At 39.1% G+C, this 23,442-nt stretch overlaps 3 protein-coding genes across 7 annotated transcripts; 2 read left to right on the forward strand and 1 right to left on the reverse strand.

Moving 5' to 3' along the window:
• The first annotated feature begins 1,536 nt into the window (after nucleotides 1–1,536).
• LOC111803403 (fructokinase-like 2, chloroplastic) lies at nucleotides 1,537–6,416 on the forward strand. Its single transcript, XM_023687781.1, has 5 exons — nucleotides 1,537–1,739; nucleotides 3,260–3,600; nucleotides 3,699–4,339; nucleotides 4,747–5,218; nucleotides 5,974–6,416. Exons 1-5 carry the CDS (start codon nucleotides 1,696–1,698, stop codon nucleotides 6,198–6,200), a joined length of 1,725 nt encoding a protein of 574 aa, XP_023543549.1. The 5' UTR covers nucleotides 1,537–1,695; the 3' UTR covers nucleotides 6,201–6,416.
• Nucleotides 6,417–8,163: 1,747 nt separating this feature from the next.
• Nucleotides 8,164–16,410, reverse strand: LOC111803405 (serine/threonine-protein kinase Nek6-like). 4 transcript variants are annotated; one of them, XM_023687785.1, is made up of 15 exons: nucleotides 16,176–16,266; nucleotides 15,931–16,044; nucleotides 15,719–15,843; nucleotides 15,241–15,307; nucleotides 14,232–14,297; nucleotides 13,038–13,084; nucleotides 11,291–11,336; nucleotides 11,137–11,217; nucleotides 11,025–11,067; nucleotides 10,880–10,929; nucleotides 9,663–9,744; nucleotides 9,539–9,588; nucleotides 9,390–9,463; nucleotides 9,252–9,303; nucleotides 8,164–9,182 (listed from the first exon to the last, which is right to left on the reverse strand). In XM_023687785.1, exons 3-15 carry the CDS (start codon nucleotides 15,835–15,837, stop codon nucleotides 8,286–8,288), a joined length of 1,674 nt encoding a protein of 557 aa, XP_023543553.1. In that variant the 5' UTR covers nucleotides 15,838–15,843; nucleotides 15,931–16,044; nucleotides 16,176–16,266; the 3' UTR covers nucleotides 8,164–8,285. The 4 variants fall into 4 exon arrangements, with proteins under 4 accessions (XP_023543553.1, XP_023543554.1, XP_023543555.1 ...); XM_023687786.1 differs by lacking the exons at nucleotides 15,931–16,044; nucleotides 16,176–16,266 and adding an exon at nucleotides 16,280–16,410; XM_023687787.1 differs by lacking the exon at nucleotides 15,931–16,044 and having other exon boundaries at nucleotides 16,176–16,267.
• A 3,717-nt stretch (nucleotides 16,411–20,127) lies between these two features.
• Nucleotides 20,128–23,039, forward strand: LOC111803433 (zinc finger A20 and AN1 domain-containing stress-associated protein 8-like). Of its 2 annotated transcripts, none has more exons than XM_023687834.1 (3): nucleotides 20,128–20,283; nucleotides 20,401–20,445; nucleotides 22,221–23,039. In XM_023687834.1, the coding sequence occupies exon 3, from the start codon at nucleotides 22,234–22,236 to the stop codon at nucleotides 22,753–22,755; it is 522 nt and encodes a 173-aa protein (XP_023543602.1). In that variant the 5' UTR covers nucleotides 20,128–20,283; nucleotides 20,401–20,445; nucleotides 22,221–22,233; the 3' UTR covers nucleotides 22,756–23,039. The 2 variants fall into 2 exon arrangements, with proteins under 2 accessions (XP_023543602.1, XP_023543603.1); XM_023687835.1 differs by having other exon boundaries at nucleotides 20,143–20,283; nucleotides 20,428–20,445.
• Nucleotides 23,040–23,442: the final 403 nt, after the last annotated feature.

The following is a 23,442-nucleotide window of genomic DNA, read 5'->3' on the forward strand; positions in this document are numbered from 1 at the left end:
TACTTGCATATACTCAGATTTTTCAAAAGGTTCGATTTTCATATTCTTTAGATCTTTGAAGTTTTCGAGGCTTTTTCATTTCCTAAACTGAAAAAGCATACACATAAGCACCCGAGGATGCCGAGTCATCCATTGAGGAGTCAGATTTTGCTCTTTAAATAACAGGGGTCCCCTTTATTTATAGGATTTTAGACGAGATTGAATTTATTCGATTGTGGGTCTACTACCACGTTACTCGAAACTAGAATACTGGAAAGGACTTTTCGAGAGAGGGAGGAATAGAGAGAATGCAAATTAGGGATTTTAAAGGAATTTTTCTGACGTTAACACAAAACTGTCGGGAAAAGCTACTTTTCCTAATGCCTTTAAGTTAACGATGGGAAAAATTGTCGTTCCTAATAGAATGCATAGTGTTGGGAAAGAGAACTTCTTTCGATGATAAAAACAAACCGTCAAGAAAAGTGAGTTCCCGAATACTTTTAAGTTATGCAATCGAGTTTGAGAAAAGTTAGTCGAAGATTGTGAAGAGTGCTATGGTGGTAGCATGTGACAAAATCTGGAATTTTATACACCAATGCACGGTGTATAAATACGGTTGTTGTCGCTGAGAGTACTTCAAATTCAAGTCTATGACACAATTAGCAAACATAAACAAGTTAGCTGCGGTTGGAAATGATCCATATAGACGTTTGTGGATCATCTCCAGTTCCATCCCTTGGTAGATCAAAATTCTACGTCACCTAAATCTCGAGTGAGTTTAGTAAGAAGCTAGAACGAAAAAAAAAAAAAAAGTGAGCAAAGTTGCAGGTTGACCTAGAGAGAGCCGAAATAGAGATACTAGTCACGATACACGACACAACTCGAACAGTTGAGTGTTCAATTGACTTTTCGCCAAAAAATAGGAGGTCAATAAGATTGTAATAATTCAACTTCTATTATCCTAATAAACGAAAATGATGAAAACTAATTAATTTTATATCATTGTTCTGAGCTTTCATGTCGATTAAATTAATAAAAATATCTTTAAATTTTATCTTTTATCTAAAAATAAGTAAATACTCTTTTTTTTTTTAAAAAAAAATATAAAATATCTTTTAAAATTAAAAGTTTCAAAAATACTTTTAATTTAAATATTTTTTTTATTAATACCCTTAAATAAATAATTAAAATTTTCAAGAAATTCAAAAATATATTTTAATTTTTTTTCAAAAATTAAAAAACATTATTATCGTTAGTAACAAGTTTCGTTAATATATCATGGTAAGAATTTTGTAAAAAATGTTTTTATAAAAATGGGAGGAGTTAATGCTGTTGGAGGATGAAAGTCCCACATCGGCTAATTTAAGAAATGATCATGGGTTTATAAGTGAGTAATACTAACTCCATTGGTATGAGGTTTTTTGGGGAAACCCAAAGCCCAATATCATGGCATTGTGGAGAGTTGTGTTCGTCTAACCGATGCTAGTTTTAAAATTATTATTTTTTTTAATAATATAAAACGCACCGTTTTACAGAAAACCCATCCTCACCAATCTCCCGCTAATCCATTGGAGTAACAAAACTGACCGAAGTCTCTCTCTCTCCCACTCTTAAACCCTCGTTCGCCCTCTTCTCTCTTTCGTGGCTAAGGTCTAAGAGAGGCGCCGATGGGGAGCTGAATTCACTACCCTTGCAGTTCTGAACAAATCTCAAGTCATGTTTACGGCTTCAACTTTTTCTCAGCTTCTTTTCATTCCCAGGTTCTCTGTTTACTCCATTCTGAATTTCCAATTTCGTTCATCTTTAAACGTTTCTAAATTCCCCGTGAAGTAAATGTGATGTGTTTTAGCGTTTCTCAGATTCTTGTTTGGTTGTTTGTTAATTGACATGAACAGAAAATGAGAGGAAATTTAGAATTGCATTCTTAGCTGGGTTTGATTTGTTTGCGGAATGTTGTGGATTTGAGAATGTAAGAATGTTGAATTTGTGCTTTGAACTTAAACAGATTAACTTGCTTTGAATCATCGTAGTTTGTTTGGTTAAGATTGTTTGATATGAATTTTTGCCAATTCAAACTCTTTGTTTTTTGCTTCAAATTTCCACTATGTTTTAGTTACCAAGTTCAAAATTCTTAAGTCGTGTTTGGAATGACTTTTTAAGTTCTTTGAAGAGTTTTGAAGTACGAAAAGAACGTTTTTAAGCACTTTGAATGTCAACTCGAGCACTGAAGTACTTAAAAATTGCTCAAGTTGTGTTTGGAATGACCTTTTAAGTTCTTTTATGTGTTTTGAGGTACGAAAAAAATATTTTTAAGCACTTTGAATATCGACCCGAACACTGTAGTTCATGAGTTCAACATTCTTAAAGTGCTTTTGAAAGGCGGTTCGTTCAAGCACTTTTGAAAGTCGTGTTTGGAATTACTTTTCTAAGTTATTTCAAGTGTTTTGAGGTACGAAAAAAATGTTTTTAAGCACTTTGAATATCGACCTGAACATTTTAGTACATGAGTTTAACATTCTCAAAGTGCTTTTGAAAGGCTGTTTGTTCAAGCACTTTTGAAAGTCATGTTTGGAATGACTTTTTAAGTTCTTGTAAGTGTTTTGAGGTACGAAAAAAATGTTTTTAAGCACTTTGAATATTGACCCGAACATTGTAGTACATGAGTTCAATATTCTTAAAGTGCTTTTGAAAGGCTGTTCGTTCAAGAACTTTTGAAAGTCATGTTTGGAATGACTTTTTAAGTTCTTGTTAGTGTTTTGAGGTACGAAAAAAATGTTTTTAAGCACTTTGAATATAGACCGAACATTGTAGTACATGAGTTCAACATTTTTAAAGTGCTTTTGAAAGGCGGTTCGTTCAAGCACTTTTGAAAGTCGTGTTTGGAATGACTTTTTAAGTTCTTGTTAGTGTTTTGAGGTACGAAAAAAATGTTTTTAAGCACTTTGAATATAGACCGAACATTGTAGTACATGAGTTCAACATTTTTAAAGTGCTTTTGAAAGGCTGTTCGTTCAAGCACTTTTGAAAGTCGTGTTTGGAATGACTTTTTAAGTTCTTTTAAGTGTTTTGAGGTACGAAAAAAAATGTTTTTAAGCACTTTGAATATCGACCCGAACACTGTAGTTCATGAGTTCAACATTCTTAGAGTGCTTTTTAAAGGCCGTTCGTTCAAGCACTTTTAACATAAACACTCTGTATGTACTTTCTTATGTTGTTACTCTCCAACAGCCCTGTAAATCCAAACATAGCTTTGATATCAGTATACTCTTCAATGATGCAGATGCGAGTCAAGTTTGTCATTTCACTGCTACCCATACCTACGCTTAAACCAACATCAGGATCTTAAACTACACAATAAATGGGCTGTTAAAGCTATTTCTAAGAGGAAAGTTTCAGATAGCTTAGCTCAAGATGGACTCAATGACCAAGAGATTGCGAAAAAGAAGAGTCCTAGAACACCTAGAAGCACCACCAAAAGAACTAGAAAGAAAGCTTCAGAAGATGCTCCGAACCGAAACGATGAATTACTATCTTCAGTGAATGAGACCGAAGTTGAGGAAAACGTTGTTAATGCATCTATTGAAGATTCTAAGACAGCCTCGAGAATGTCTCGAAGCAAAGGTACGCTTTTATCCAAGTTTTATTCTCGATGTGTGCCATTGAGATTATTCGTTCCTTTTTATATCTTGTAAGTGCTGAACCAATAATTGAATTCATAGCTGCATCTACTTCAACTAACGTGGACGATGATAAACCTGTGACGAAAAGGCGAGGGAGGAAGCCAAAGAAGAAGGATAACAGTATGGAGCTTCAGTTAAGTGAATCTGAAGTTAGTGATGACGAAAATTCCTCTCTCATTGTTAACGATGTTGATGAGAGTGACGAGGAATTAGATTTCGGTACTGATGAGGGAGATGATGTTAGTATCACGTACGGTTGGCCTCCTCTTGTTTGTTGCTTTGGAGCTGCACAACATGCTTTTGTGCCTTCAGGAAGGCCAGCAAATAGACTTCTCGATTATGAAATTCATGACAGAATGAAAGATGCATTATGGGCCCCGGAAAAGTTCGTTCGGGCACCTGGGGGGTCTGCAGGAACTGTAGCAATTGCCCTTTCAAGCTTAGGTGGAAAAGTTGCTTTTATGGGAAAACTTGGGGATGATGACTATGGTCGGGCAATGTTGTATTATATGAATGTGAACAATGTCCAGACTCGATCAGTTCGAGTTGATAGTAAGCGGGGAACAGCTACGTCACAGATGAAAATTGGCAAGCGGGGTCGCTTGAAAATGACTTGCATCAAACCTAGTGCAGAGGATTCGTTGTCAAAGTCGGAGATTAACATAGATGTGTTAAAGGAGGTAAAAGATACAAAATTTACCGTATTGAAAGGATTACACTAACCTGAATTCCATTCCTTTTTTCCATGAAAAACCTGTGGGCTCTGTGCATATTATATATTGAACCTTTTAATTTAGTAGCTGTAGAGCATAGTCTGCAATATTCTATCTCAGGATTCTGGTCAATATTCTGATATTGTTCATGTAGAATATATTCCTCTTTTATGTTCGAATCTATGGTTTTGGAGAGCGTTAAAATTTAGTCCCTTCGGGAACTATTTATGAGTAATAAAGCATATGGACTAAATTCTAACTTTCTCCATATGTAGGACGAATTTTTTCGTAAATTAATCGATATTACTTATTGTCTCTGGAGGTTGATTATAAACTTATATGTTCTACCTTACCTTTCACATCCTGTTTTGCAGGCTAAAATGTTTTACTTCGGTACACATTCCCTCCTGGATCAGAGTATGAGATCAACTACAATGAAAGCTATTAAAATCTCCAGAAAGTTGGGAGGAGTTATTTTTTATGACTTGAACCTTCCGTTACCGCTCTGGAACTGTCGTGATGAAACAAAAAAGTTCATTGAACGAGTCTGGAATCTTGCAGATATTATTGAGGTCACGAAGCAAGAGCTCGAGTTCCTTTGCGGGATCGAGCCATCAGAGGAATTCGACACCAGAAACAACGATAGTTCGAAATTTATCCACTATGAACCAGAAGTTATTAAGCCACTTTGGCATGAGAATCTCAAGGTCTTGTTTGTTACTAATGGTACTTCTAAAGTACACTACTATACAGAGGAGCATGATGGTGCTATTCTTGGAATGGAGGATGCCCCAGTTACCCCTTTCACTTCTGATATGTCAGCATCTGGAGATGGTATTGTTGCAGGTAAACATTCTTATATATTTCTTTATTTTTTGTTTAAAAGCGAATCAATGTAACTGTAACGATCCTAATTTCCCTCATATGCATGATGTGATCTTTTTATGCGGAAACATTCATATTATACTCTTATGTTACAAATGGTATCAGAGTCATGCACCGGGTGGTGTGCCAGTGAGGATTGTAATAGTCCAAACCCACCGCTAGCTGATATTATAAAACGTGTTTACTAGAAAGAGGTTTCCACGCTCTTATAAAAAATGTTTTGTTTCCCTCTCTAACTAATGTGGGATCCTCCAATCCACCCTCCTTCGAGGACCAGCATTCTAGCTGGCACACCGTTCGCTGTCTGGCTCTGGCTCTGATACCATTGTAACAGCCAAAGCCCCCCGCTAGTAGATATTGTTATCTTTGGACTTCCTCTCAAAGTTTTTAAAACGCGTATGCTAGGGAGAGGTTTCCACACTCTTATAAGGAATGTTTCGTTCCTCTCTCCAACCAATATAGGATATCATAAGGATGCTGGGCTCCGAAGGGGGTGGATTGTGAGATCCTACATCGGTTGGAGAGGGGAACAAAACATTTATTATAAGGGTGTGGACACTTTTGCCTGACATATGCGTTTTAAAAAAATTGAGGGGAAACCCAAAGAGGACAATATTTGCTGGCGGTGGACTTGGGCTGTTATAGTAACGACAAGCTAAATCTCGGATAATCTTATATTTATTGGTTTTTAACCCCTTGCTCGGGCATCATTGCAGCTCTAATGAGAATGTTATCAGTTCAGCCTCATCTGGTTACTGATAAGGGATACTTGGAGCATTCAATAAAGTACGCGATCAATTGTGGCGTAATCGACCAATGGTTACTTGGCCGAACACGTGGCTATCCTCCTGAAGACGACGATACAGAAGAAGTGACCGCCGATGAAAATGGCATACGGTCTATTACCGAAGTCGAATACCGCACAGTTGCCACTGTAAGTTAGCTTTATTGTTGCCACTGATGGATGTAGATTATTTGTTGTATGCCATAGAACAGGAGTATCTGCTTCCTTATCATCAAACTGCTATGAGAAAATATGTGTTTTCCCACTTGACTTGCCTATAACTTAGCTTTATTGCAATAGAAATCTTGTACTCTAGGCTGGGATGTTCTGTTCCCAGTCAATTCTTTCAACAAAGGAGCAATTTTGTTAAACAAACTCAGGTCGGTTTCTCGTTGTGAATTATTTTTCTTCTCGAGTCGCCAGCCAATCACGCTTTCAATATGATTGTTTCGTGTCGTAATGCTATTGCTACAAATCTTAGGAGATGGATTTATCTAGCTTTTTAATAACTTGTGTGTTTGAATCCTCCCGTATCTTTAAAATTGCTTAAATTTAGTTTATATACTTGCATTAAATTTTAAAATTAGTTTAGAAGTTAATTTTGATCAAATTTGGTAAAATATTACAAGTTTAATGTTCGGAGATTTTTATTTATTTTCTCCATGGACCTTTCATGAGAGTTTTATCAAATTATAAATCACATCATAAGGACAAAATTAAAATGATAAAATTAATTTTAATTTTGTAAACTAATTTTGTAATTTAACCTAGTTGGACGTCAAATTTAATTTTAAAATATTCAATTTTTATTCATTTTAGTCTCCGTATTTATTTTATATATATTTAGAGACCAATAAGAAAGGCAGGCTCTATCTCAATGACGGATTATCTCCAAAAAAGAAAAAGCATCGTGAATAATCTATCTGCAATCTTCGTGAACGGACTCCTCCTTTCTATGCTCCACAAGGCTCTGATCAAGACCTTTGCCGGCTCCGGTGTAGTATAAGCTATGTTTTTAATTCTTTCATACTACTTGCGCTCTCTCTCTCTCTCTCTATATATATAGTATATACTGTTAAGATATTATATGACGAAAAAAACACGGTCTTCTAAAATGATAAGTACGAGTGTTCATATGACCTGAGAAATTGACCAATCTGAATTATCCAACCCAAATCATAAAAAGTTATAGTTTGAGTTAAATTTTTGAAAAATCGATAAAATTTCAATNATATTTTGGGATAGAACTGCACACTGAAAAATAAAATAAAAAATTGAGTTAACAACCCAACAACTTTACCCTACTTTTAAAACTATTATAAAAATAAAAAATATTTAACGCTTGTAACCAATCTCATTAATATATCGTGACTTGTGAATATTTGGTATTTAAGCTTTATAAAATTTTAAGATTTTTTTAAATAATTTAAAAAACCCCGACCACCCAATTAAAAAATAAGAGTTGGGTTGAGTTGGGTTGTAAGCTCGAAATTAGGAAGTTTAAACCTAAAAATAATTAAAATAAAATATTTGTTTTTAGCCAATTAAAAAGGAAAATAAAAGTCAACGGTCAATCCTCGTACTAACAAACTCTCCACCATTATTGGAGAAAACTGTTTTAAACCTAAAAATAGTCAAAATTTCACCCTATAAATATGTTCTCCCCATCCTCTTCTTCCTCACCCCTGCATTCAATTACTACTTACCAATAAAACCCAAATAAAAATAAATAAATAAAAAGGGAAATTTCCCTCTTGTTCTTCAGCAACAGGCCTTTCTCTTAACTCCCTTTTACCCCCCCTTTTCATCATGGAAATGAAGAACTTCGCCTCCGCTGCCATCGTCGCCGTCGTCGCCGCCGCCTCCCTGACCATGGCTTTGGCCTCCACTGAAGTTGCAGCCCCAGCACCCGGCCCCTCCAGCGCTGCTGCTGCTGCTACCGTCCCTGTCGTTGGCACGTTGCTAGGTGCCTCTGTTGCCTCTCTTATTGCCTTCTACCTTCACTAACTGAGCTTGGCAGCTTGAGGAAGGGGGAGAATAAATCAATGTGGGGTGATTCTTGTGATTCTTGTGATTCTTGTTCTTGTTTTTAAGTTTTTGATTCGTTTCTTCAAACACATTGTGTAATAAATTGATCCCTTTCAATGAAATGAATTGTTTCAACGGATATATGAATCTCTCGTAACTTCAAATCGTTAATCAATCAATCAATCAAACGAAAGCGTTTGAAAACTCCTTAGGATACTAAGGTCCGTCGTTTGATTTCTGCGACGATATCAGACTCTTTGTTAACCAGATTGCTGTCTCTCTCGACGATACCGCTTCTTCTCCAAATGGACTCAGCACACCAGCAAGTTCTTCGAGCTTGTCTTGCTTGAGTAACCGTGCACATAGCTCGAGTAGAGACTCGAGAGCATCGGCTCTTCTCTGGCTTGGATATTTGGATTCCGACGACATAGAATCTGCCTGTGTTTCTTCTGTTTGTGTACTACGAGCAACTTCTCGATGCCCTTTGAAGCTCTCCTGGTTTAAGCAGCTTCTCGGTTCGACATTGAAGCGTTTATCATCAGAAGATCCGGACTTTTCAGCGCTGCGTACGGAGGATATCGATGATTCCATTGAGTTCCTTTCACTAGTTTCCTCAGCCTTCATTACCGGTTTGTTGCAACTTGTTTTCGGTACGTCCTGGTTTACCGTCTCCAATCGAGGTTGTTTCTGCAAAGAATTCGTACACCGGATGCTGTTTCCACCATTGCAAGTCGATGTCACAGACGCAGAACTCGTTTGCGCATCACTATCAACAGCATTTGATGTGGATATTTCATCAGGAAAGGATGTAGGATCGACCATCTTCGTCTCGAGTATGTCTTCTGAAATAGCTGTTAACGACATGTTTTCATCAGTTGACGAGTTGCTATTATGTATGTCAGCACTTCTGGCCACCAGATCGATATTTTCCAGCAGGTTGAAAACTACGCTCGGTTTGGCTCGGCTCTCATGCCCACTATTCAACTTGTTAGATGGCGATTTTCGCGGTGTTTTATTCTTCGAGTCGGGACATATTGGTAGTATATTAGCCGAAGCGTTGCGGCATTGAAGAACATACGGTTGGATATGTGGATGCCTCAATAATTCAGCAGCCTAAATATAAATTAAGCCATGGATTAGAAGCAAAATGATCATTCAAAGAGTCGAAATCGCATCACTCACCGTCGGTCTGTGTCCGGGATTCTTCCGTAGCATGCTCTTGATGATCTGTTTCCTGCAAGTCGAAACGAACAGTCTCGGAGTCTTAAAATAGCGGAAAATACACTGTTTTTAGCTGAAAAATCAATAGAAATAGCTTACAACGCAGAGGAATAAACAATTGGGAGAGGAGAAATGGAGGATCTGTTAATTTTATTGATAAGACCAGCCATGTCCTGTTGAATTAAGCATAAATCAATCAGGAGTCGAGCAAAACGGATGAAATTCACGAGACCGAAGCTTAAGCTTACCGGAGCTCGAAATGCAGGTTGATGAGCAGAAATTTCAAACATACAGCAACCTGGAAAAAACACGGTTTATTACTATCCAAGAACACGGATATCAACCAAGAATCGTGTCTCCATGAACGCTTACCAAGTGACCATATATCGGACTTGTAGCCATAAGGTATATCTGTGAGGAGCTCGGGGCACATATAATTAGGAGTACCAACAACCTACAAGCGTCGAGTACAATCAAACTATTATTCCTGAACTATTACGTAATTACTTATAAGTGGGAATGAAACATTCTTTATACGTTTGAAACCTCTTCCTAGTGAGGACAATATTTGCTAGCGGGCTTAGGCTTTTACAAATGGGAGGGGGTGGATTGTGAGATCCCACGTCGATTGGAGAGCGAAACGAGTGTCAACGGCAATATTATTTGCTAGCGGTAGGCTTGGGCTTTTACAACTGGTAGGGGGTGGATTGTGAGATCCCACATCGATTGGAGACGGAAACGAGTGCCAGCGAGGACGTTGGGCCCCAAAGGGGGGGTGGGATTGTGACATCCCACATCGATTAGGAAGAAGAACGAAGTATTCTTTATAAGGGTGTGGAAACCTCTCCTCGCTGACGCGTTCCCCTCAAGGGAAAGCCCAAAGAGAACAACATCTGCCAACGGTGTGCTTGGGCCGTTACATTAATAATAGTTTCCTCCATTCTGCTTGCTCCTCCCCTAGGAGACACGTTCCCTTCAAGGGAAAGTCCAAAGCGAACAATATCGGTCAGCGGTGGGCTTGGGCTATGAAACCACGACCCTCCACAATGATGACATTTTCCACTTTGATCCTAAGCTCTCGTGGATTTACTTTTGATGTATTCCTTACTTATAAACTCATGATCATCCTCTTAAATAGCCGATGTGGGACTCCCCCTCAACAATCCTCCCCTCGAACAAAGTACACTATAGAGCCTCCCCTGAGACCTATAAAACCCTCAAACAACCTTCCCTTAATCGAGGCTCGACTCCTCTAGAGCCCTCGAACAAATTACACCATTTGTTCGACACTTACTCGCCTTTAACTATACCTTTGAGACCCAACAACTTATTTGTTCGACACTTGAGAATTTGATTGACATCGCTATACCATGTTAGGAATCACGATCCTTCACAAAGGTATGATATTTATCCACTTCGAGCATAAGCTCTCAACCCATGATCATCCTCTTAATTAGCCAACGTACAACTCCGTAAGTTAAACATTCTAAGTCCTTTGTCAGACCCGATTTTAACAGCATAAATGATACGTTTGTTGATTAAAACGCTTTCTATCGCAAAATAACTACAGACGATGATTACATCCTTACCGATGAAGCAAGATCTTCCGTATTCAGTAGTTTTGCAAGTCCAAAGTCCCCTATACATGCCACCCATTCAAGATATTAGCACTTTTCCAGAAGAAATAGCTATCAAAAAAACATGCCACCCTATACAAATTGGAAGCCATCATACCAAGCCTGATATCATTGCCCTTTGTAAGGAAGATGTTGGAACACTGAAATGAAGAACAAAAGATCAGAATCATTAATGAGATTTTTGTAGGCTAATAATACGGAATAGATACCTTAAGATCTCTATGTAGCACTCGATTCGAGTGGAGGTAGTCCACAGCTAGTAACAACTGCGCTAACCACTTGCAAAGTTTCTGAGGAAAAAAGAATTGGTCATCGGGCATAGATTCGGTAGAGAAAGAATAGTTGAGAACGTGCTCGACTTACTTCCTCGGGAAAGTATGTTCCTTTCGCCTTTTTGATCAGTTCGGACCTGCTCAACAAAAGAAAATGGGGCATACCATTAGTCTTAGAGTTTTCTTCTCATTCCTTTATCCATTCGATGTTAAGTAATAAGATTAACGTTGATTTTTTTTCATCAAAGAATTTTAATTTATGACGTTGGGCCCCGAAGGGGTAGATCGTGAGTTCCCACATCGGTTGGAGAGGGGAATGTAGCATTCTTTATAAGGGTGTGGAAACCTCTCCCTATAGACGCGTTTTAAAAATCTTGAGGGGAAGTCTGAAACGGAAAGCACAAAGAGGACAATATCTGCTAGCAATGGGCTTGGGTTGTTACTCCCTTGTCTGCTTTGGCCCGTTACGTATCGCTGTCAGCCTCACTGTTTTAAAACGCGTCTATTAGTGAGAGGTCTCCACACTCTGATAAGGAATATTTCGTTTTCCTCTCCAACCGATGTGGGATCTCACAATCCACCCCCCTTGAAGGCCAGCGTCCTCGCTGACACACCACTTGGTGTCTAGCTTTGATACCATTTGTAAACAGCCCAAGCCCACCGCTAGCAGATATTGTCCGCTTTGGCCTGTTACGTATTGCCGTCAGTCTCACGATTTTAAAACGCGTCTACTACGGAGAGGACTCCACACTCTTATATGGAATGTTTCGTTTTCCTCTCCAACCGATGTGGGATCTCACAATCCACACCCCTTGAAGGCCAGCGTCCTGACTCTTATATGGAATGTTTCGTTTTCCTCTCCAACCGATGTGGGATCTCACAATCCACACCTCTTGAAGGCCAGCGTCCTGGCTGACACACCACCCGGTGGCTGGCTTTGATACCATTTGTAATAGCCCAAGCCCACCGCTAGCAGATATTGTCCGCTTTGGCCCGTTACGTATCGCCGTCAGTCTCACGATTTTAAAACGCGTTTACTAGGGAGAAGTTTCCACACTCTTATATGGAATGTTTCATTTTCCACTCCAAACGATGTGGGATCTCACAATCCACCCCCCTTGGAGGTAGCATCCTCGCTGGCACACCGCCCGGTGTCTGGCTTTGATACCATTTGTAACAGCCCAAGCCCACCGCTAGCAGATATTGTCCGCTTTGGCCCGTTACGTATCGCCGTCAGTCTCACGATTTTAAAACGCGTTTACTAGGGAGAAGTTTCCACACTCTTATATGGAATGTTTCATTTTCCACTCCAAACGATGTGGGATCTCACAATCCACCCCCCTTGGAGGTAGCATCCTCGCTGGCACACCGCCCGGTGTCTGGCTTTGATACCATTTGTAACAGCCCAAGCCCACCGCTAGCAGATATTGTCCGCTTTGGCCCGTTACGTATCGCCGTCAGCCTCACAATTTTAAAATACATCTACTATGGAGAGGTCTCCACACTCTTATAAGGAATGCTTTGTTCTCCTCTCCAACCGATGTGGGATCTCACAACAGGAAGGGAAAGAGTAAAACGAGAGACAGTGAGAGGTTGAATTTTGTAGCCGTTTTCTTTTGAATTTATACCAATGGGAAGGATTTTTTTAATCAAATTTTTATCCTGTTCATATGCAACAGTGGATGATAGTGGAAGACATGAGAAGGTTCATGTAGTTGGAAAAATAAATTGAACAACTTTTGTTCTCTAATTAAGTCAACAACAAACAATTAAGCTAACGCTTTAAAGGTCGTAATGAAGCACACTCCAAATGGTGTAAAATTAAATGGCTCACTTACATGTCTCCTCCTTCGCAATAGCCCGTTACGATGCATATACAATCACCCTACAAAACAGAACGCCCGAAATATGAAATGTAGAGCAAGTGAAAACGAGAAGGCAGAGAAATCACCGAGGTATAAGTACGGCTCAAGCCCACCGCTAGTAGATATTATCCTTTTTTAGCCCTTTCGGACTTCCCCTCAAGGTTTTTAAAACTCGCTGATGTGTGATCTCACAATCCACACCCATTGGGGGCCCAACGTCCTTGTTGGAACACTGCCCGATGTCTGGCTCTGATACCATTTGTAATAGCCAAAGTCCACTACTAGCGGATATTGTCTTCTTTGGGCTTTCCCTTTCGAGCTTCCCTCAAGGTTTTAAAACGTGTCTACTAGGAAGAGGTTTCCACGCCCTTATAAGAAATGTTCAGCCAATGTGGGATCTCGCAATCCACCCCCCCGGGGCCCAACATCCTCGTTGGCACATTGCCCGATATTTGGCTTTGATACCATTTGTAACCGCCAAAGTCCATGCATATATTGTCCCTTTTGAGCTTTCCATTTTGGGCTCCTCCTCAAGGTTTTTAAAAAAGGTTTCCATACACTTATAAGAATGTCCAACCAACGTGGATCTCACAATCCACCCCTTGGGAGCCCAATGTCCTCGCTGGCACACCTCCCGATATCTAGCTCTGATACCATTTGTAACCATCAAAGTCCATTGCTAGCAGATATTGTCCTTCTTGGGCTTTCCGTTTTGGGCTTTTCCTCAAGGTTTTTAAAACGCATCTACTAAAAAAAGGTTTTTATACTCTTATAAGGAATGTCCAACCGATGTGGGATCTCACAATCCACCCCCTTAGAAGCCTAACGTCCTCGCTGGCACACCGCTCGGTATCTAGTCCACTGCTAGCAAATATTGTCCTCTTTGGGCTTTTCCTTTCGGGCTTCTCTGCAATGTTTTTAAAACGCGTCTACTAGGAAGAGGTTTCCACGCCCTTATAAGGAATATCCAACCGATGTGGAATCTCACAATCCACCCCTCGGGGCCCAACGGAAAAGGTAAAAGAAAGAAAATCTACATATTATACGCAAAAGGTAGGCTAAAAGGAAATCTACATAAGAACTAAGAAAACAAAAGAAAGAGTTCTTAATGTAAAAGAAACAGATTCAGTCCAGATTTGAATAGTAGGAAAAAGAAAGAAAATGTACCTTATCCACCCATGAATCTTTGTAGTCCACAATATATGGGTGATTTAGTGTTGCAATCAAATTCATCTGAAATTGAGAAGATCACATGAATAAATATATATATAGTTACACATCAACTAATTATGTTAATTCCGACAAGAAAATACGCCAAGTTCATGCCGAGGATGAAAACGAGGTATCCATTTCTTTCGATTTCGAGCTAGCTAAGCACACTCGACTTGTCATTCACGACAACCCCCCAATCCAACAAGACATAATATCAAGAAGCTCCTAAGATGTTCAACATCCTCTATGTTAAACACTATAGTTTGAAAAATGAGCTTACTATCTAGGTGTTCAACTTGCCCCTTTAACCATTGTACCAACCCAAGATATCTTATTAGTTACAACTCGAGATAAGTGAGAGAGTTTGCCATGACGGGGGAAGTTTAGGAGAGATGGAGAAACCCAACAGCTGTCGATCGGGGAAAACCAATCCTATAGCTCCTGCGCTTCCCATTCTTTCTATTATCCCATTTTCTTTCGGATAGGCGGCTAATACTAATCTAATAAGTTCAGTGGTCATCGTCTGACCAATTGGCTCGGACACCAGACCGCTCGTGTCAGCCCCCATAACCACACGGGCTCGCCCTAAATGGAATGGCTCTCTTAGTTACGCTACACCCTAACCCAAGTCCCCATGTCCGCTCTTCTCTTAGTTACCAACACAACATATCCTAAACTTGTTCCCTATGCCCACATTTGTAGACATAAACTTTCTTCTTTCTCAACTTTCTATGTGATATATTTTGGATCGTTAATCACTGATGCAGGCTGTAACGCCCACCGCTAGCAAATATTGCCCTCCTTGGGCTTTCCCTTCGGGGCTTTCCCTCAAGGTTTTTAAAACGCGTCTACTAGGGAGAGGTTTCCACACTCTTATAAAGAATGCTTTGTTCTCCTCCCCAACCGATGTGGATCTGTGACTCATAATTCAAACATTTCTCATATAAGTTTTCAATAAACTAACCTCCTGGTGTGCAGTGCGCTTGAACTTCTCCGTTTGTTTAGCCAAGCGAATTTTCTTGAGTACATACCTATTTCAGAAAGAAGGTAAATCTTAAGAGAAGCACTACATACGCCAAACGTTTCGTGGTGCCACAACACCGAACCATTTGCTTCATTTCAACGCTCAGAAAACAAGGTATCGATCTCGAATTACCCTTTTCTCAAGTCTTTCTTCGTTTACAGTGAAAGAACAGAAAGAAAAGATTCGAGACCGAGTTTAGTTCTGAAGATAAGGGTGGTTCCATTTGTTAGGAATCACGAACCTCCACAATGGTACCATATTGTCCACTTTGAGCATAAGCTCTCGTGGGTTTGCTTTAATTAACCGATGTGGGACTCCTCTCCCGACAACCCTCAACACCGTTAACAACAGAGAACGAAACTAACCATGATCTCTCAATTATTACATGGAAATATGAACATCAGGGTATATCACTTACTTTTTCTTCTCAATCTTATGGTAAACAAGAAAAGCTGATCCAAAAGCTCCCCTCCCAATCTGCTCAAGAACTTCATAATCTTCCATCCTGTTCTTCATATCATCATCATCACACTCCATGTCGTCCTTCAAACGCCAAAAAACACAGTGTTAAGGCCAAAAACCCCAAACAAAAACCATTTCGAAATCGAAACCATTATGCAAAACTCTCACATGGCGAAAACTTCTTAACAAAAATGAAAATCCAACACCAAATTGGGTAAGTTTGAACCAAAAACTTCCCCCAAAAGCTATAAGTCTTTCAATTATAAGTGGAATTTCCAGAATCTACAGAGACACAATCAATGAGTAAAGCAACCGTGAAATTATGATGATGTTGTAAAGAATGTGAAGGGAATGACAAACTCAAAAGAGAAAGGGAAAGTGGGAAGTTAGGAAGATGAAAGGGAAAAGCAAACCCAAAAGCGTTGCTTCGATTAGCAGATTCATAAGAGCTTCAAATTGAGGGCAGGCAGATGAGATGTCGACAAACCCATTTGAAAGAAGAACAAAATAATCTTACCCTTTTGGAAGAAATTGATGATGGCCCCAAATTCCCACTTCCGGAATGATTTTTCAACTGTTTTGCTCCACTTTTTGCCTCTTTTTTTATGGAGCTTAGTAAGAGATGCGTAGGAAGCAAGGTTTTGAGAACAAGACCCGGGTTTCTCTCTCCTCTTTCTTATAAACTATTCCCACATCGGAATTGATTAATTTATTTGATTAAACGAAATGGGTTTCCTTTGATTTTCAAGAAATTTTTTTTTGGCACGAGTTAATCATACATGATATGGGTTTATGCTCGATTTTGGTCGGGTGGGTTCATTGTCCTCGAGCAAAGTACACTTAGAATATAGTTGAAGTGCTGTCGAGCTGAGCACAGTACGATTTTGTACCTTTAATGGTTATAGTGTTCTTCGATTTATATTGGGCTCTTCTGACATTCCCTTAGAGCACATGGGGAGATTATGGAATGTTATGGTGAGGTATCAAGGTAGGTCTTTTGTTTAACAGGGGGGACGTCTTTGGCTTGGTCGTTGTAGCCTTTGAGGCGTTCCTTTCCTTTTCTAGACATGTGGGCTTCAAGGACTTGATGTCTCGAGGAAGATTGTCGAAACAAAGAGTTGTGTGGCTATGCATAAGTTGTTGACATTATCGTAACTATTCTCTATGATAATTGTGTCTCTCGAGAGGTGTTATTTCATCTTGGCACTTGTGCTTATATACTGGACTTCTCAAATAGTTGGAATTCCAAGTTTAAGATACTTTCGGGGACGAAAGTTCATTTTAAAGGTGTATTTTGTAATGATCAAATTTTTTATGTATAGTCGACACTTGCTCAAATTTCGGTGACGGGCCGAAATTTTTGCAACCATTCAACCACTTCCCAGATCGCAACCCGTCTCTCACACCTAAACCCCTCAAAATTTCTTTCACAAATCGTATTCTATTAACATATTACAGGAATTCTATCACAATGAGAAAAAAAACTTCGTCCAAAGATTCATCACCTATAAGAGTTCTGAACATTTTCTCCTCTCAAATTACCTTGAATAAGGTTCATAGTTTCCTTTCTAAGTAATATTAGTCGTTGTTATGATATTCTAGTAATTTTTTTGTGATGCATGTACTTCATTTTATTGATCATGTTACACATTCATACGATTATATTTATGCTTAGAGAGACGCTATGATGTACCATGTATGTACGAAGGAAATATCATGAACATGTATTCACGTCTCGTGAGGAATTCATGTCATTATAAATATGGAAATATAATTCACATAATTTCACAGAACCATGATTTTCAATACGACACCTCATTCATGTGGTATCTCACATGAGCATCGTTTACTTCTCTAGTATGTTAAATGCATACACGTACACTATAATATCATACGTGTTCATTATTTTTTGTTGGTTTTCGGAAGCATGCTTTAGCCATAGTCAAACCTAGGGAGTATACATACGAGTCTACCAAGTGAATTCATGCACATGTGTGTGAACCATGTGTAGAGAAGTACTATGCATTCAACCTTACCTAAGAAATAAAGTAGAGTCCAATAAAACAAGAAATATAACAAAGTTTTCGCCAACAATTTAATCATCGAGTTTATTTCGATATATTAGTAAATTACTAGACGTGTTCATGTGATCTAAGAATTCGATCAATTTAGATTATCCAACTCAAATCATAAAGATTAGACTGTATTAGATAATTTTTTTCAGTTTGGTTTATGTTGAATTTTCTAACGACAGAAAATTTCGTTGGTTTGCATGTTGACATGTTCTTGTCAAGTCAACCCGACCAATAAAAAAAATAGGGTTAACCGATTTTAGTGATGGATTCCACTGTCCCTGAATTGGTTATGCCCACGACTTGTATGAGAGAGTGCTCCAACGACATTGGAGGCACAATTGAGATGTCATTTTGGGGGTTATCATAGAGGAACGGTCCAATATAAGACAAGTGATGAGACAGAGGAATTCCCCACGATGAGAGGGATGACCTCGGTCCAATGCCACTCAGAAGCAGAAGTTGTGGGCTTCCGAGAGCCCCAACACAGAGGATCACCTCTCCCTTTTCACGCACCATTGCATGGCCCTCTTTGGTCACGAAAAACAACCTCAATTGCCTATTGCCTCGATCAGCGGAGAAGAGGCTAAATGACTCGTAAATGTTTTGATATTTGAATTTTATGAGATTTTAATTATTAATATAACATGAATAAGTAAGATTTTTTTATATAATAAAAAAAATGACTTGACAACTCAACCCAACACAACCGAAAAAACATATATATAATTTTTTAATATATAATTTTCGTACTTTACTTTAGTTCTTAAACTTTGGAGTAATTTCGATTCGAAATAACATATATATAGAAATTTTGAAGACTCATATTATACAAACAAATGCCAAACCGAGAATGTCTCGGTGGGGCGTTTAGGAGAAGCTAAGTACCAAATGTATGTCGCAAATGAAAGCATATGATATATAAACTGTGATATACCTATAATTTGTCTCTAAAACGTGATTTGAGGCTCGGGTATATGTCGATATTGTCCGTGAAGTCCAAATTTTACACGACTGACTCGTTTATTGGGTTAAAACAACTATCGCATAATCCATGTCGTAAATATACTGTCATTAGGTTGTCTTGACAAGGATCTAACTTTTTCTTTTAAAATATGTTACTACACGTATGCAATGACTATTATGCGTGGAAAATCATTTAAAAAATATTTATTATAAACATTGTCATGGACTCACCGACGCATAAATTCTTTACATATATAATCAGAGTAAAATAATAATAGCATGGTTGAGAACAGAAGCATAACATCTCGTATCAAAGTTTTGAGATAAAATGCTCGTGTTGTACTCAACATGATTATTACTTGGGCTCTACTTTCTTTTTACGGATAAGGTTGGATGTATAGTACTTTTTTACATACAATTCACGTACACGTGCATGAACCGACTAGGTGAGCTCGTATACATATCTTCTAGGTCCGACTACAAGTAGCACATACTCATGTTGCCGAAAACTAACATAAAGAAATGAGCGTGTATCATATCATGGTATACATATACGTACAAAAACATACTGGAGATAAACCATATAGCATGTGTTATGATACACATCATACTTTCATATTTTTCATGACATAACCTTCCTATAAGACACATACGTGTTCATGATATTCATACTTAACATATATGGCTCATCATTGTCTCACAGGACAAATATGAACATGGTATCATAACAAACATGGATCGATATTCTGGAAGTCCATACATCACAAAAAAATTCATAAGCAAATCATAATACAAGAAGTAACATGTAGATAAACCACATAGCATGTGTTAGTCATACATCCTACAATTCATCCAACCTAACTAGAAGATTGTTGGCCTTAGCTCAAATCACTTAGTTGATGTTCGTTTAGTCTTGCTTATCGGGGTATGGTTCCAAGATTGTTGGACTGTTTATTGGATGTATGGATTAATCTTGATCATGGGATTAAGACTTTTAAACAGTGGTGGGGTTTACTGAGCATAAAGTAGACCGTTGATCTTGCTGCATTAAGGAAAACCCTAAGTGTAATGGTCAAAGGCTACCGCTAGCAGACATTGTCCTTTTTCGATTTTTCCTTTCGGGCTTTCTTTTAAAGTTTTTAAAACGCGTTTGCTATGGAGAGGTTTCCGCACCCTTACAAAAAAAATGTTTCTTTACCCATTTCGATCGATGTAGGATCTCACAATCCACTCGATTGACAATCTTGGGCCTCGCTTTCTATGAATTATGGGCCTATATCAAACCCATCTTGAATCTCACCCTATGAACCCGAGCTCATGTTTGAATTCAAAATTTGAAGAAAAGCAGCACGGAAACAAACGAAGCAAGTTTTAAAAATACACGAAAGAGAGACCCTAAAGCCTCTTCACCGTCTTTCTCTCTCAATTACGTCTCCGGTCTCAAATTCTCCGATTATCAGAGAGTTTATCTCCTTGCAATAGGGTGTGTTCGGCCTTACCCATATCATAATTTCTTGTTTTTGTTTTGATTTTGATTAGTTTATGGCTACTTTCATATGTTTGATCTTGTGGGTTTTTGATTTTTGTTGTGATGAAGCAGATTTTAAGCTTTGTTTTTCCTCTCCAGGATCATCTGAGCTAACAGGTTAGTTGTCTGCCTCTGTATCTTACTCTTGATTGACTGTTCGTCGATTTTGTTTACATCTTTTTCAGATGGGGATTGGGTTATTATTTGCTTAGTTGATTTGTCTGTCTAGCACGTTTCTTTCTGGATTTCTGATGTTTGTAGTTATGATGAATTAGTGTTTTTACCGTGGGAATTTGGTGTTAGGAATCACGAACCTTCACGATGGTATGATATTGTCCACTTTGAGCGTAAGCTCTCATGGTTTTGTTTTTGGTTTTCCCAAAAGGTCTCGTACTAATCGAGATGTATTCCTTCCTTATAAATCCATGATCAACCCCTTAATTAGCAGATATGAGACTCCTTTCCCAACAATTCTCCTCTCGAACAAAGTACAAGATAGAATTCAGCCCTCGAACAACCTCCCCTTAATCGAGGCTTGACTACTCCTTTGGAGCCCTGGAACAAAGTACACCCTTTGTTTGACACTTGAGTTACTTTTGACTCCACCTTTGAGGCTCACAACTTCTTTGTTCGACATTTGAGGATTCTATTGACATGCCTAAGTTAAGGGCATGGCTCTGATACCATGTTAAGAATTACGAACCTCCACAATGATATGATATTGTCTACCTTGAGCATAAGCTCTCATGGCTTTGGCTTTGCTTTTGGTTTTTCCATAAGGTCTCATTCCAATGGGGATGTATTCTTTGCTTATAAACCCATGATCAGCCCTTCAACTAGCAGATGTGGTACTCCTTTCCCAACAATCCTCAACAATTCTCCCCTTGAAAAAAATACACCATAGAGCCTCCCCTGAGGCCTATGGAGCCTTCTAACAACCTCCCCTTAATCGAGACTCGACTCCTTCTTTGGAGCCATTGAACAAACTACACCCTTTGTTCGACACTTGAGTCACTTTTGACTCCACCTTTGAGGCTCACAACTTCTTTGTTCGATATTTGATGATTCTATTGACATGACTAAGTTACGGGCATGAGTTTGATACCATGTTAGGAATCACGAACCTCAACCATGGTATGATATTGTTCACTTTGAGCATAAGCTCTCATGGCTTTGCTTTTGGTTTCCCCAAAAGCCCCGTACTAATAGAGATGTATTCCTTACTTATAAACCTAAGATCAACCCCTTAATTAGCAGATGTGGGACTCCTTTCCCAACAATCCTCAATAATTCTCCCCTTGAAAAAAGTATACCATAGAGCCTCCCCTGAGGCCTATGGAGCCTTCTAACAACCTCCCCTTAATCGAGACTCGACTCCTTCTTTGGAGCCATTGAACAAACTAACACCCTTTGTTCGACACTTGAGTCACTTTTGACTCCACCTTCGAGGCTCACAACTTCTTTGTTCGATATTCGACGATTCTATGACATGACTAAGTTACGGACACGAGTTTGATACCATGTTAGGAATCACAAACCTCTACCATGGTATGATATTGTTCACTTTGAGCATAAGCTCTCGTGGCTTTGCTTTTGGCTTCCCCAAAAAGCCTCGTACTAATAGAGATGTATTCCTTATTTCTAAACCCAAGATCAACCCTTAATTAGTAGATGTGGGACTCGTTTCCGAACAATTTTCAACGTTGAGCTAAGTTGTTTGAATGGAACATAAATTCTAAGTTGGCCAATTAGACTTTGCTGAGAATAAGATGAACTTCAAGTGTGGACTTGTTTCTTTTTACTTTAAATTTGTTGAAGCGATGAATGTCGATTTTGTGTCGAAAGTTTAAACAGAACGACGCTGTATGTATTGCTGCTATCATCTCTTGCAGGAGGTTTGAGAAGATGGAGTCTCATGACCAGACAGGATGCCGAACTCCGGAATGCCCCACGCCTTGCATTAACAACTGTGGCTTCTTCGGACGGGGATCGACGATGAACATGTGTTCTAAATGCTACAAGGACGCTCTGCTCAAACAAGAACAAGAAAAACTTGCAGCCTCATCTATTGAGAACATTATGAATGGAAGTTCCAGTAACAACGGGAAGGAGCCTGTCGTTACAGAATCGATCGATGTACAGACCGGAGTAACGGAGACAGAGATATTTTCAATAGAATCATCCAGCATTTCCTCCTCGAATAAGAGCTGTGAAGAAGTCAGCATGAAAGAGCGCCCGAACCGATGTGCCACTTGTAGAAAGCGCGTTGGTTTGACTGGGTTCGATTGCAAATGTGGAAATCTCTTCTGTGCTGTTCATCGTTATTCCGACAAACATAACTGTGATTTTGATTATCGTGCTGCTGCTCAGGACGCCATTGCTAAAGAAAATCCTGTTGTTAAGGCTGAGAAGCTCGATAAGATTTGAAGTCGATGCCCAACGCTTTAAGACCTATGTGCTACGCATCTCGGTCCAAGCTGGGCGTTTCGTTTACCAGGCGTCGATGGTATTAGATCACGGAAGTCGTGATGGGTGGATCTTTGGAGTCCTTCTGGCCTTGGCAAAGGTTCCATTGTTGGCTTCATTGTGTGATTTCTTACTGGATTTAATGAATTCATGAATTTCCTCTGCAATGACATTCTGCTCTGTATGCATTTCTTTACCCATTATGTTAAATGGTATCTGCTGCATCTTTTAGTTTGCCCCTTTTACTTCTTCGCCTTGTCAATGATTGATTTGGAGCTTGTTCGGTCAAGGACATTGTGAGATCCCACGTTGGTTGGAGAGGAGACCGAAGCATTCTTTATAAGAATGTGGAAACCTCTTCCTAGCATATGTATTTTAAAATCGTGAGGTTAACGATGATACATAACAGGTCAAAGCGGACAACATCTACTAGTGGTGGGTTTGAGCTGTTACAAATTGTATTATAGCTAGACACCGAGTAGTGTGCCACTGAGAACGTTAGACTTCGAAGGGGGTGGATTAAATAAGTCTATTTTACCCACGGGTCACCCAAATAGAAGGGGGATTCCCCGTTTAGACAGAGAATAGGGGAGTGAGTGAGAAACATTTTTTTTTCTCTGTTTAGCTAAATGGGGTCGGGGATAGGAT

Source organism: Cucurbita pepo, chromosome LG10, assembly GCF_002806865.2.
Source record: "Cucurbita pepo subsp. pepo cultivar mu-cu-16 chromosome LG10, ASM280686v2, whole genome shotgun sequence".
Classification (NCBI taxonomy): Eukaryota; Viridiplantae; Streptophyta; class Magnoliopsida; order Cucurbitales; family Cucurbitaceae; genus Cucurbita; species Cucurbita pepo.